Source organism: Bos mutus, chromosome 14, assembly GCF_027580195.1.
Source record: "Bos mutus isolate GX-2022 chromosome 14, NWIPB_WYAK_1.1, whole genome shotgun sequence".
NCBI lineage: Eukaryota > Metazoa > Chordata > Mammalia > Artiodactyla > Bovidae > Bos > Bos mutus.
Genome location: NC_091630.1, coordinates 19947575 through 19962772, shown reverse-complemented (window position 1 = coordinate 19962772; position 15198 = coordinate 19947575). Strand labels below are relative to the sequence as shown.

Here is a 15198-nt window from a genome sequence, read left to right as displayed (position 1 = left end):
GATTTACCGCCTAATAGAAAGTGTTAAGGAATATCAGTTCTTGCCGTCCAGCCTTTAAAAGATTCAGTAGTTTTGTGAATCTGTAAAAGTTTGACTATCTTTTGAAAAATAGTGGCTGTGACTAATTTATGTGATTATCTGTATAATTTGTTCAGTAGAGCTAGAACTTGAATCTTAACTGCATAATGTAGAGTTGAGCACTTAGATGGCTGATGTTTGATGTATTTGTATTGTTCTCTTGTGTGGTTATGATGTAATTACACTTTGCTTTACTTTGCACCAGAATTGACTGGATTTCTTTGCAATGTTAACTTTGTATGTCATTTTATTTTATTAATATGTAGTAGTTTCTGATTTATACTGTGAACATGTTAGAACTTTTCCATTTGAGGAAAGTAGTGCTTAAGTTCTTTCTTGATGTGTGAACTACTGTGTTTTTAATCTTAGCTGAAGTATCCTCAAGTGAAAAAGAGGAAGATGTATTTATGGGCATGGTTTGCCCATCAGGTACCAACCCTGATGACTCTCCTTTATATGTCTTATGTTGTAATGATACCTGCAGTTTTACATGGACTGGAGCAGAGCACATTAACCAGGTAAGTTATTTTACATTTACCTATATTTGTGCTATCTTCAGATTTTCTTTTCTTCTCTTTGACCATCACTGGAGTTATAGCTCTTAGCTTTGGAATTGGAAGTCTAATGTTTAATTATGCTACTTTTTTTGGATGATATAAATTATTTTTGCTCTTCTGGTAATTTTTGATTCCCATTTGTGTATCCATTTGTGACTGTTTCCAGAGCATATTAATTTTGCTCTACTGTTGTTGTGATTGAATTTAGAAAATACCAGAAATAATCCTTTTGAGATATACATATCATTCTTTTAAAAAGTATATCCTTTTAATTTTAGGATATTTTTGAGTGTCGTACTTGTGGCTTGTTGGAGTCGCTCTGTTGTTGTACGGAATGTGCAAGGGTTTGTCATAAAGGTCATGATTGCAAGTGAGTGCGATTTTAGTTTCTTAATGCTGTAAACTACTTAGATTCATACTGCCGTATTAAAAATAGCCTGATATGCAAGAAATATGTGATCATACATTGTAACTAGGATCAGTCTTTTAAGAAACATATATATACAGAATGTTTTTGTCTGTATTCTCCAGCCAAAGTCTCAGGTCCCCTGTAGTGTGGTCTGTTAGCTGGCATTAAGGCATTAAGGGAGTCATGGTTTGGCCTGTGCCTTGTTTATTTCTTAAACTAAATATAATAACCTTCATCTAGCAATAGAGTTGCTATGGCTAGTTAGTTTTCACACTCATAGACCTAAGAAGCATAAAATACCCCAGCACTAACATTTGCAGTGCCTCAGGGTCTCAATAGGGACATCACCTATGGCTGTGCTATAGATGTAATAGTTAATAGAGAACTGGTTTGTAAAAACCATCTATTGTGCTTTAAAATAAATAAATATGTGGGAGAAGTGGAAATTTTTTATAGATACTATACTGATACTTATAATTTTTATTAAAAGAATTCTGGCTAATATGTTTATCTTATTTAAATATCTCAAAGTGATAATCTGCTTATTTACTGATTGCTTACTAACAAGTGCCGTCACTGTGCTAGATACTACGTGGTGGTGGACAAAACAGTTAAGATGCCTCGTCTCTCGTACTGCTTTACAGACTGTATACCACTGAAGTGATCCTTGCTGCATTATTTGAAAGTTAACAAGGTTTCTCTTGAGTTTCAATGAGTTAGGCCTCTGTAATATCAGTATAGGCCTTTGTATTTTTTAAAAATTTCTGTGTTTGTATTTGTATATGAATTCTTTCTAGACTCAAACGTACATCACCGACAGCCTATTGTGATTGTTGGGAGAAATGTAAATGTAAAACTCTAATTGCTGGACAGAAATCTGCTCGTCTTGATCTACTTTATCGCCTGCTCACTGCTACTAATTTGGTCACTCTGCCAAATAGCAGGCAAGTCGTGGGATTTTTAGGGCATAAATTAAGTTGTGAAAGCACAGCACAGGTAAATAGCCTTCTTCCTCATAACAATGTTCTGTCTTGCAGAGGAGAGCACCTCTTACTCTTTTTAGTGCAGACAGTTGCGAGGCAGACGGTGGAGCACTGCCAGTACAGACCGCCTCGAATCAGGGAGGATCGTAACCGGAAGACAGCCAGTCCTGAGGGTGAGTTGATTTGACGCTTATGACACCCAGGAAAACCAGCATGTGTATTTCTGCCTTACCCACAGTTTCTTCTTTTCTTTGTAGATTCAGATATGCCTGATCATGATTTAGAGCCCCCAAGATTTGCCCAGCTTGCTTTGGAGCGTGTTCTGCAGGACTGGAATGCTTTGAAATCTATGATTATGTTTGGGTCACAGGAGAATAAAGACCCGTATGTATCCATTGAAAGTTTTTTAGACTTGTTTCCTGTGTTAGTGTAGGCAATTACAGTGCATTCTTTCTTTCCCCTCAAGTCTCAGTGCCAGCAGCAGGATAGGCCATCTTTTGCCAGAGGAGCAAGTGTACCTCAATCAACAAAGTGGCACAATTCGGTTGGACTGTTTCACTCACTGCCTTATAGTCAAGTGTACAGCAGACATTTTGGTAAGTCCTTTGAATGGTTATTTACAAGCACATGAAAAGGGCACGTGTTACGTAGTTTCCCAAAATTTTACTAATTCAAGCTCCCATGGACCAGTAAGCACTAATCAAATACTACATTAAGGGGGATGGAATTTTGGAGGTGATTTAAATTTCTCATTTTAAATCAGTCAATCAGTGAGAGCTCCTTTTTTTCATTCTAAATACAAATCCTAGAGTGTATTAAAAATACAGTATAAAAATGTGTGAAGCAGGGTTCTAAATTAGTAATAACTCAATGCAGATTTTTAAAAAATATCTCCTTTTGCTATGAATTTAGAAAAGAATATAAACTGTTAAACCCACTGCTGGAGAGGTTATGGAAAAAAGAACATACTTATACACCGATGAGGAGACCCTTCTTTTGGTACTCCTTTGGAAAACAATTTGGCAATGTCAGGAGCCATAAAACTAACATTGCCCTTAGAAACTGTCCTAAAGAAGTTATCTATGATATGAGAAAGAGAAACATTATGTCACAAAACAATATGAGATGGACGGGATTATGAATTCATCAAAATAAACATCTGAGTCTACTTTGATGTTTTGTTAAGTATCCTATATATTGAGTGAAGTATATTCTTTCTTTGATTGGACATATTAGGTATTCGTCTTCTAAATATTAATGGTTATATGTAGGAGTTTAAGGCAAGAAACAAGAAATCAGACATTTGAGACCCACTATAAGTCAAGCATAGTAGTGAGTGTGGCACAAAGTTAATCACTGGCATTGTGTTGATTCAATATATTTTTATATTTTTATCATGAAATGTTAATATTGAAAACATGTTAGAACTTTTTATTTATGAATGCCTACATCTTACAAGATGTCTCAACATTAACAGAGTGATTACTGGTTTTAAAGCTTTTAGATACTCTGCTAGGTACACTAGTAAAAGAACTCCAGAACAAGTACACACCAGGACGTAGAGAAGAAGCGATTGCTGTGACAATGAGGTTTTTGCGATCAGTTGCAAGAGTTTTTGTCATTCTCAGTGTGGAAATGGCTTCATCTAAAAAGAAAAAGTAAGGCATTCTTTTTGATTTTGGCTTTTATATTTTTTATGCGCATTTTTTTGTGATGATAAAATTATGTATATGAAAAGATTCAGAAGATTTCTATATTTCCCTTTTTGCTCTAGCAACTTTATTCCACAGCCAATAGGAAAATGTAAGCGTGTATTCCAAGCACTGCTGCCTTACGCAGTAGAAGAACTGTGCAATGTAGCAGAGTCATTGATTGTTCCTGTCAGAATGGGTATTGCTCGTCCAACTGCCCCTTTTACTCTGGCAAGCACCAGCATAGATGCCATGCAAGGCAGCGAGGAATTATTTTCAGTGGAACCACTGCCACCACGGCCTTCGTCTGATCAGTCTAGCAGGTAAATTTCTATCTGGTAACACATTCTGATTATTTCTCTGCAAACGTTACAGATGTTACTAAAACCTAAAACTGAACTAAATCTGAGGCATAGGCACTCTGGTTATGTACAGGATCATTTGTTTAACAAATGGTAAAGATTTTATCTTGTTTGGAACATGTGAAAAGCACTTTAAAAACTACATGTCTGTACGTCTAAAGTAATAGACATATAACGGGGGGGTGCAATTTGGTTTGTTTGTTTGTTCAGAATGGCACTTTTTATTATACCAAAAAAGTAATCAGGTAAGAAAGTTTACTTTAGGCTTCTGTGCTTCATTACTTTTGTTTTTTTTTTTTTCCTTACCTTTAAATATAGCCTGCTAGAAGGCCAAGCTGAAGAATGAAAAGACTTCTTAACTTTCTCTGTGTCCAAAGCTTTGGGCAAGGGGGGCAGGTTATTATATAATCTAAATAACAGAATGATGGAATTTTAAAATATTCTGTGCACTCATATAGTAGTGGTCCCCAGCCTTTGTGGCACCAGGGACCGATTTTGTGGTAGACAGTTTTTCCATGGACTGGAGTGAGGCTAATTTAAGTACTTTATTTCTGTTATTATTACATCAGCTCCACCTCAGACTATCCCACATTCAATTCTGAAGTTCGGGGATCCTTGTTATATAGGATAAGACTAAAACAATTCAATTCTAGTTACAACATTAATCTTAAATCTCATTTTTCCATTTGTTTAATAGTTTACCTAACTAGGCTGTAAGTTGGCTGAGTCAGAGTGTTTAGCAACTAAAATGTTCTGGTGTCTTTTATCACAGTGCTTCTCAAATTTTAACATGCATGCAGAACTCTTGGGTATCTTATTAAAATGCAGAGGCTGATTCTGGAGGTCTGGGTGGGGCCTGAGAGTCTGTATTTCTTGTGAACTCGCAGATAGGACCATGCCAATACAGCTGCTCTCAAGGCCACACTTTTGAGTTGCAAAGTTTCTAAGATGTACAAGAGACATCTTAGACATCTTTTATAATGGAGACATCTGTCCATTCTTGGCTGTTTCCGAGTCACATTTTTAAGAAAGTGAAATTACTGGTTTGGCCAGAAAATTTGAACTTTTTGGCCAACCCAGTATTTTGCCACCCCATCTTTTGTTATGATTTATTTTATAATTGTACTTCTGAACTTATTTTTTTCCCCACACTCATCAGCAAGTCAGTGGTTAATAAGCTGATGCAAAGTAGGTCATGTTAGTCAAGTCTCTTAAAGAGTGGGTTACTTGTAAATAAGGAACTCTCTTTAGCGGGTGAATGCTGCTACCAGAGCCTTTGGAAGTTGAAAGGTTTAGTGATGGAAAAGGAAACATTGTAGAAATATTTCAGTGGGGAGAACTCGAAAAAGTATGTGCATTAACACAATTTGAAATGCCTTACTAAAAAGTAAAAACCATTCTCAGATTTATAAGTTAAATCTTCAGTTCAGTTCAGTCACTCAGTCGTGTCTGACTCTTTGCGACCCCATGAATCGCAGCACGCCAGGCCTCCCTGTCCATCACGAACTCCTGGAGTTCACCCAGACTCAGGTCCATCGAGTCAGTGATGCCATCCAGCCATCTCATCCTCTGCCGTCCCCTTCTCTTCCTGCCCTCAATCCCTCCCAGCATCAGAGTCTTTTCCAATGAGTCAACTCTTCGCATGAGGTGGCCAAACTACTGGAGTTTCAGCTTCAGCATCATTGCCTCCAAAGAAATCCCAGGGCTGATCTCCTTCAGAATGGACTGGTTGGATCTCCTTGCAGTCCAAGGGACTCTCAAGAGTCTTCTCCAACACCACAGTTCAAAAGCATCAATTCTTCGGTGCTCAGCTTTCTTCACAGTCCAACTCTCACATCCATACATGACCACTGGAAAAACCATAGCCTTGACTAGATGGACCTTTGTTGGCAAAGTAATGTCTCTGCTTTTGAATATGCTGTCTAGGTTGGTCATAACTTTTCTTCCAAGGAGTAAGCGTCTTTTAATTTCATGGCTGCAGTCACCAGGTCAGATGATTTCTTTGGGGCTACACATTTTCTGATATACCATAGATTAATTATTGTCAGTTTCCAAGAAACATTTGGTCAGATTGGAAAGAGCAGGTTGTGAACCACGTTGAATAACACCTCGAGGTCTGCACTGTCTGTCAGGGTGGTGGCCGCAGCGTGCTCATAAGCTGCTTCCTTACAGCTCCAGTCAGTCTCAGTCGTCCTACATCATCCGGAACCCACAGCAGAGGCGCATCAGCCAGTCACAGCCTGTTCGTGGCCGAGATGAAGAACAGGATGATATTGTTTCAGCAGATGTGGAAGAGGTGGTTTTAATTGTTTTAACTGTGGTACATGAGAGGCTTTTATTTGGGAGGGAAGGGGAAAGTAGTCACTAGAAGTTTTATTAATGGTAGCTTACCACTGTTACATGTATATGCTTCTACCTTTTAGACTTCTGTTATATGTTCTCATTTGTAGTTATACATATTAAAATATGTTAATAATCCTTATTTCATTGGCTAATAAGAAATTAGAAATAAACGTAACTCTACTTAAGGGTTCACAGAAAAGATATTCTCAATGTTAAAAAAGTTTTAGTAGTTTTGTGCAGTGTATTCGGAGGTAGAGAGGCTGCTGTGTATTTATTATATAAATTTTATAATTGCCGAAGTTTAAAAACATGTACTCCCCACAGTTTTTATATTTCTAATTTTAGGGTTCTGGGTATGGATAGTAATCATAAACTTCGGGATATGTTGGCATAATTTTTGATACCAAATTTTTGCTAGCAAATGAAAAATTTCAAAACTGCTTAGTGTTACAGTTCCCTATAGTTAGTGATCTTTGTATTTTAGTTACTAAATGCTGTGGGGGAATACAGTAGAGATGTGGGTTTATTATGTACTTTGATTGTCTACAAATAAGATCTGGATTTAGGTTGAGGTGGTGGAGGGTGTGGCTGGAGAAGAGGATCACCATGACGAACAGGAAGAACATGGGGAAGAAAATGCTGAGGCAGAGGGACAGCACGACGAGCATGATGAAGACGGTATGCAGGTTATTGGCGAAATTACTCAGTATGAGAAAACCGGGTGCCTTTAAAGAGATATTAATACAGAGGAAATAGTACTTGATGTATAGTGAAATGTTCAGCATACTTCTGCCAGGGGATTCTGTAGTATCTGTCAGAATTTTACATACATAAATATAAATACTGGATTAGCCAAAAAGTTCACTTGGGCTTTTCCACATCTTATGAAAACCCAAGCAAGCTTTTTGGCCAACCCAATGTATAGACTTTTATATGTTTACATGTATAAAATAATTTATCATCTCTCTATTTACCATTTGGTTTACACTTTCTATTTTCTTAAAAGTCTTTTGAAAATCAAAATAATCATAACCAACATAACATTGGAAAATTGGAAAAAGGGAAGACAACCCATAATCCCACCCAGACGCTAACAGCTGTGTTTTTACTTTCAGTCCTCCCCTGTACTGCCCCATTGCCATGCGTGTCATTCATATTGTGTGTACATTTTTTACTTTGATTTTTCATGTAGGCCTTTTTGCTACATAGTCATCATTCTTCTTAATAGCCATAGGATAGACTTCTGGGGATCACCTTTATTGAGGTTTAATTGACATGCACTAAACTACATATGTTGAAAATTCATAACTTAGTATGTTATGACGTGTGTGTATATACAGTGAAATACAAAGGATACACATGTTTATTAGCCTTCTTCCCTTCTTGGAATCCCAGTATGTAAAATTGATGAAAATTGAGCAGTGGCCCTAACCCCGAGCTCTGTCCACTTGTTGAAGTCCTCCTGCCTAATATTTTTCACCTAAGGCTATGCAGGCCAAATTTTGTGTCTGTGTTCACTGAGTACCATGATTTACCTGGTCATTCTTCTGCTAAGTGGGCAGTTATGCATACTCTAGTATTACCAATTCTCTCTGCCCCGCTCCTCTCCCTTCCTACCCTTACAGTATTCTGTCTTATCATCCTGTCTTGATCGATAGTGAGTTTGTACCTTATTTTCTTGTTATTTAAATATATTTGCTAGGGAGCGACATGGAGCTGGACTTGTTAGCAGCAGCTGAAACAGAAAGTGACAGTGAAAGTAACCATAGCAACCAAGATAATGCTAGTGGGCGTAGAAGTGTTGTCACTGCAGCAACTGCTGGCTCAGAAGCAGGTATGTTACCTTCTAGCAGTTTTCTTGCTTATACTAAGGTTATGTGTGAAGAACTGGTTAAACTGTGCTCAGTACGATATTCCCAAGGGTGGCTAACCCTTTTTTTAAAACTTTGTTTCTCCAGAGATATTAGTGAAGAAGATTATTATTTCAGTGACTCTTTTTTTCTTTTTTCTGTTTCATTTTTATGATTTTTAAACAATGAATTAATTTTAAGGTTCATTGAAGAGTTCCAGAATATTTCAATGATGGGTTTTGTGAAATATTGGACATAGTCTGGCATTCTGTTTAATATATTTTCCTAAATGAGGGGTACAGTGTAATTTTAAATACAAACAAACTCACAGTGGTTTTGGTTTAAAAATTAAAAATTTAGGTGCAAGCAGTGTTCCTGCCTTCTTTTCTGAAGATGACTCGCAATCAAATGATTCAAGTGATTCTGATAGCAGCAGTAGTCAGAGTGACGACATAGAACAAGAGACATTTATGCTTGATGAGCCGTTGGAGAGAACCACAAATAGCTCACATGCCAATGGTGCTGCCCAAGCTCCTCGGTCCATGCAGTGGGCTGTCCGCAACACCCAGCACCAGCGGGCAGCTAGCACAGCGCCTTCTAGCACATCCACTCCAGCAGGCAAGTCTTTAAACTTGGTGTTCCTGAGAGAGCTTAAATAGGTTTAAAAATCACACGTTTTCCTCTGAAGAACAAATTAAATAATTTCATAATAATTTTTCTTTGTTTTGCTGAGTTCAAATACAGAATTATTTACTTATTGCTCATGGCAGGGTTTCTCAGTCTCTGCACCATTGCTACCTTGGGCTGAATAATTAATTTATGATCATGCCCTGTAGGGTGTTTAGAAGCATTCTTGATCTGTACTCATTAGATGCCAGGAGCACTCTCTCCCCAGTTGTGACAACCAAAAATGTCTGCAGCACTGCCCGTGTCTGCATAGGGAGGCAGTGGCAGAATTGCCCTAGGTGAGAACATTACAATATTAATAATTCTTACCTTCATCATTCCCCTCCCCAAATTAGTGTGGCTTAAAGGAAATGCTCATTTGCCATATTTACTAATATAATTGACCTTTTACTTCACGTATGTACGTGTTAGAGAAACTGTTAGCATGTGACATTAATTTATTGTGGTTGTCTTTTCTTTCCTGATAGCAAGTTCAGCGGGTTTGATTTATATCGATCCTTCCAACCTACGCCGGAGCGGTACCATCAGCACGAGTGCTGCCGCTGCAGCAGCTGCTTTGGAAGCTAGCAATGCCAGCAGCTACTTAACATCTGCAAGCAGTTTAGCCAGGGCGTATAGCATTGTCATCAGACAAATCTCGGACTTGATGGGCCTTATTCCTAAGTATAATCACCTAGTTTACTCTCAGATTCCAGCAGCTGTGAAGCTGACTTACCAAGATGCAGTAAATTTACAGGTATGAAACCACTGAAAAATTACTCATTCAGATATATTTTTTGGCCATCTGTTATGAGAATTCCAGTATGATGGGAGTGAATGTTACAAGTACTTAAATGTCTATATCATGTAACTATCAAATTTAACTTTATCTGGGTAGTTTTAACTGTTCTAGTTTGGTCTTTGTAGAACTATGTAGAAGAAAAGCTTATTCCCACTTGGAACTGGATGGTCAGTATTATGGATTCTACTGAAGCTCAATTACGTTATGGTTCTGCATTAGCATCTGCTGGTGATCCAGGACATCCCAATCACCCTCTCCATGCTTCTCAGAACTCAGCTCGAAGAGAAAGGATGACCGCACGAGAAGAGGCTAGTTTACGAACCCTTGAAGGCAGACGGTATGAAATTCTTTGTCTGTTTAGACAGAAACCTTCTAGCCTAGAAATTGAGAGTTTTTTGATTGCCATTATATGAGACCCCACTCTGTTGTAAAGGGGGAAATACATGCCGTGTGTTACTTCTTTTAAATAGTTGTGTAGTTGAAACAAAACAAGTTATAATCCAAGCTGTTATTCAATTTTATGAGTTGTTTATATATTCTGGATACAAGTTCCTTATCAGATACAGGATGTGCAGAAACTGTGTCCTGTTCTGTGGGTTGTCTTTTCACTTTCTTGAGGTGTTCTCTGAAGGACATATGTTTTTTAATTTGGGTAAAGGCTAGTGCTCTTCATTTTCTTTTGCTTTTGGTGTCATTTTAGGCAGTGGTTCTCAAAGTGTGGTTCCCAGAAGAGCAGTATCAGGATCACCTAAGAGCTTGTTAAAAATACAAATTTTTGGTCCCACCCCATTCTTCTGACACTAAGGGCTGGGTCCAGCAAGCTGTTTTCACAACCCTTCCAAGTGATTTTGGTGGACACAAGTTTGAGAACCATTGTATCTAGGGAAGGAATACCTTCTGGCAATCCAAAGGACATGGGAATTTCTTACCTTTATAAATGTACAGTACTGTAAATAATACTCAGTGATTCTATTTCTAAAGTACAGCCCAGGCGTAATTAGCTTTTATTTATGGATAGTCTCAGTTCGTGATTTTGGATGTTTATAACAGTGGTAAATTTGATATTTGTGTTCTTTTTGTAAACATCGTGTATTTTTTTTATCCCTGTAGACGTGCCACATTGCTTAGTGCCCGTCAGGGAATGATGTCTGCTCGAGGTGACTTCCTCAATTACGCTCTGTCTTTAATGAGGTCTCATAATGATGAGCATTCCGATGTTCTTCCAGTTTTGGATGTTTGCTCCCTGAAGCATGTGGCCTATGTTTTTCAAGCACTTATATATTGGATTAAAGCGATGAATCAGCAGACAACATTGGATACACCTCAACTGGAACGCAAAAGGTATTCATACCTGCTGTGAAATTGATATAAGAAATACTTGATCAGTGTGATCTTTATTAGTACACTGTCTGATTTTTGGAGTAGGGAGAAATAGTACAGGAATATTTCACGTAGGCAGGTTAGCTTGAGTCCATCCAGCCTTTCTCTATAGCCACTCCTCACTTAAATTATGAAACCTAAGAATCCATTTAGGCTTTATGTTTGAGATAGTTTGTCCCGATTTGTTTATCATGTTTCTGAGTTTGTGTAAGGACTCAACTCTTTCTTGATGTGATTAGCCTTTTGCTTCTTTTGAGCCTATTTTGTAATTGTAGTACATTTGGCTGATCAGTCTGCCATCCCTAGAATCTGAAACTTTTATCACACTAATCAAAATTGGTTAGGTACTAAACTGACCTCTTCAGTATTTTGATATCATCTTTGCTCCTGTTCATACAGCATGAAATACTTCATGTAAAATGACTCACTTGTCTTTTTAAGGACACGAGAACTCTTGGAACTTGGTATTGATAATGAAGATTCAGAACATGAAAATGATGATGACACCAATCAAAGTTAGTGTACAGAAAATCTGCTAACCTACTTCAAGAAATGGCTGCCTCAGTATTTCCCCTTCAAGCTTTTTAACTTCATTATTTTCTGTCTGGGTGGGAATTTCTCTTTTCTTCTCTGTGTCCCGTTTCTTGCGTTTTCTGTCCATTTTCCCTTATATGTTCTTGCATTAATTACTTCATAAATAAGAATTAATGAACTTTTTAATAATTAATATTTTTTCTGTTTTGATTTTGTATCTCTCCTTTGCATCTTTTATGTTTACTTTTACGTGTGTTGGTAATACATACATTTAAATAGAATTTTAGCAGAACTTTTGTTAATATTGCTGCAAAATAGAGTGTGTCAAGAAAATGGAACTCATAAATTTCATTGGAACTTAACAGTTAATGCAATTAAAAGAGAGAAAATATCCCAAATTTGAGAAATTTTGGGACCTTCTGCACTTTCATAGTTTTCTGATATTATTTCAAGTAGAATTAAAATATTTTTCTAGTGCGGCCCACTTACCTGTTATTTAATATCACCTTGTACTTTATTACTTTATTCAACCCTGGGAAAGACAGCTTTCCTTTAATTTCTGCTTTTTGAGAACCCAGCCATAGCTCACTGTTATTTTCACAGCATACTGTAAGCACTGACAAAAGTTTTATTCCTTTAATGGGAGTTGGTGTTGGTGGGCTGATTTCCTGTTGGGTTACTTGAGTTGCCCAGACATTTCTCTTTTTATCTGCTTGTAGAGGAAGCAGAACTTAGAAGTAAGCAAATGCTTAAATTTTAGCTCCTTATTTTCTCCTCCTTTTGGAGTCATCAGTGCGCCAGATCCTGAATATGCTCAGGAAATTGGCTATATTCAGGTCTGAATCTCCAGGGAGCTAAGAGGTAGATGTGGCAGGTGTCCACCCAATGCAAAATGGAACAGTATTTGTTACTGCTAATACTTTTTGCAAGTTTTTATTATATTGAAATACACTTAAATTTTATCACTGTAACCATTTAAAACCAGTATTTTGAATTACCACTTGAAAATATTAACACAATTTTAGACTGTTGTTTTTGAGTGACATTTAAAATTTTATCAAGAGATAATAGGATTTTTGGATTGAGCAGATGAAAATTCTTTTACCCTTCCCCAATAGGTAATTTTCTAAAAAAAACACATTTTATCTCTTCGTGTTTAGGTGCTACTTTGAATGATAAGGATGATGACTCTCTTCCCGCAGAAACTGGCCAAAGCCATCCGTTTTTCCGACGCTCCGACTCCATGACGTTCCTTGGGTGTATACCCCCAAATCCATTTGAAGTGCCTCTGGCTGAAGCCATCCCTTTGGCTGATCAGCCACATCTGTTGCAGGTGATTTAAAGGAACTACCTTAAGGTTTCTTTTCAGTTGAACTTATTTAAGTGTTCAGTGTAACTGTAGTATTTTTGTTAAAATTCCAGCCAAATGCTAGAAAGGAGGATCTTTTTGGCCGCCCAAGTCAGGGTCTTTATTCTTCATCTGCCAGCAGTGGGAAATGCTTAATGGAGGTTACAGTGGATAGAAACTGCCTTGAGGTAAGATAGTAAAAAATCATTGCAGTATGATGCTTGTAAGCTGAACACTTATCCAGGCATTCAGTTTTTTGGAAATGCATTAATTCAGAATATTGTATTTACCCAAATAGAAGTATCAGAAATTCTTTCCTTATGAATTCAACAGTATTATTAGTCTGCTTTGAGGCTTGCTGTATGTCAGGCTAATGCACCTATAAAATGGTAGTTTCATTTTGTGCTTCACCTATTTCAGGGTCGTTTGTTGTAATGCTACTGAATATTTAAATTTTTGCACATATGAACATATATATTGACTTGTAACTTTTCTTTTTGAATCTAGAATGGGAATAAATAAAGTAATATTAATAATGATACCTAATATTTGTTAAAAAATTCTATCTCCTGGGCACTGCCTAGACAGATCTAGTTTTTGAGCCTGAAATTACACTGTCCTGTTTCTCCAGTGAAAAAGTAATAACATGTTTAAGAGCAGGCATATAGAAGAATGGAATTTAATGGAATTTTCTTCATTATCTAAGTGACAAGGGAGGATTTGATGTACATTAAGACACTTAAGTAACCATAAATGTTATAAAGATGCGTTTTAAAGTTCTCTAAGGCTGCTGTGGTAAATGCATGGAATTGGTGCTCAGCTGTGGGAATCAGACAAGAAATAGGTTGCATCTTCCTAACTAGAAGTGCCAGAAAGGGATTATTGAACTTCCATGTGATTTCTGTTGAATATTAGTAAGTTGAAAAGGACATTATAGTCAATTTGTTCTTAATGTCTAACATTTAAATGTAAAAATTCATAGGTTCTTCCAACTAAAATGTCTTACGCTGCCAATTTGAAAAATGTAATGAACATGCAAAATCGTCAAAAAAAGGAAGGAGAAGAACAGACTGTGGTGCCAGAGGAAGCTGAGAGTTCAAAGCCAGGCCCATCTGCTCATGACCTCGCGGCACAGTTGAAAAGCAGTTTACTGGCAGAAATAGGGCTGACTGAGAGTGAAGGGCCACCTCTCACATCTTTCAGGTATTTGTTAAGTGAAGGCAGTTTTTCTGTGCTATTCCTTTATGGCTACTATAATTTTTATAAGAGTTTTTCTTTAGGAAATTTATAATCTATGTATTTCATTTGTATATAAATAATAGGATGAAATGTTATTATTTTTGTTTCCCTAGTTTATAATCAGATATTTAAAATATTAAGTTTTCTGGATTTTGGGGGAGGGGGTTGTGACTGTTTTGTCACTGATTGGCGTTCTGATTTTCTCTGTTTATTGAAGAAATTCTGACTCTGTTTTTAATGTTCAGTGCTGAGTTAAAGTATATATCCACATCAAATTGCCAGTTACACGCTTGTTAGCAGGAGCTCAGATGTGGTGGTTGAGGGGAGAGGATGGCGTGTGAAAAAAGGAGTTTCTAGATTTATGACCTTCACATTTGCTTGGTTTCACTCCTTTACCAAATTCACACTTAGTAATTCTCTTGTAAGAGGATAGGTTTTTTGCTTTCCCAGTAAAAATTTGCCCTAGTATATAGTGTGACTCAGTATGGCTCATCACCTAATGATCTGTTTAGTAACTGTTTTGTGCTCTTTGGTTTTTTGGTTATGTAATGTCAGGTTTTTTTTTTTTTTTTTTTTTTGCTTAGGAGGAGTTGAGCTAGTTTAGGAAACTATGTACATCATATATACACAGTCTAGCAATCTACAACCATAAAAAACAAGAATTATGGACTGAGATGGCCCCACCTTCCTAGAGACAGTATGATTTGAACTGAGATGGTTAGAAAGTGTAGAAGCAGATAGACTGAAAGGAGAGAACTTAGAGGTAGAGAGAGAAGCTATTATTCATTCTGGCTAGTGGTGAAAAAGGGACTGAAGTAGAATATTGTCTTTGGGGATGAAAAAGAAACCATGGGGTAAGAAAAGAAACTCATGAGGGGCTTGATCACTTTGGAAGAACCAAGGGAAGAATAAAATTTGTTGAAGTCTGTGCAACAGAAAAATAGACAGTACTTTTG

General features: G+C 37.1%; 1 protein-coding gene across 5 annotated transcripts in view; it reads left to right on the top strand.

Annotated features, from left to right (window-relative positions):
- Positions 1-15198, top strand: part of UBR5 (ubiquitin protein ligase E3 component n-recognin 5) — a 137706-nt gene that overhangs the window by 99517 nt on the left and 22991 nt on the right. For all 5 annotated transcript variants that reach the window (XM_070383073.1, XM_070383072.1, XM_070383071.1 and 2 more), the window contains exons 27-45: positions 448-596; positions 914-1005; positions 1842-1988; positions 2082-2200; positions 2285-2411; positions 2494-2623; positions 3525-3685; positions 3802-4041; positions 6253-6376; positions 6990-7101; positions 8126-8257; positions 8634-8891; positions 9428-9696; positions 9867-10078; positions 10852-11082; positions 11563-11636; positions 12816-12988; positions 13078-13191; positions 13986-14206. In XM_070383073.1, the coding sequence (XP_070239174.1) occupies positions 448-596; positions 914-1005; positions 1842-1988; positions 2082-2200; positions 2285-2411; positions 2494-2623; positions 3525-3685; positions 3802-4041; positions 6253-6376; positions 6990-7101; positions 8126-8257; positions 8634-8891; positions 9428-9696; positions 9867-10078; positions 10852-11082; positions 11563-11636; positions 12816-12988; positions 13078-13191; positions 13986-14206 (3085 nt within the window). The remainder of the gene's footprint in view (positions 1-447; positions 597-913; positions 1006-1841; positions 1989-2081; positions 2201-2284; positions 2412-2493; positions 2624-3524; positions 3686-3801; positions 4042-6252; positions 6377-6989; positions 7102-8125; positions 8258-8633; positions 8892-9427; positions 9697-9866; positions 10079-10851; positions 11083-11562; positions 11637-12815; positions 12989-13077; positions 13192-13985; positions 14207-15198) is intronic.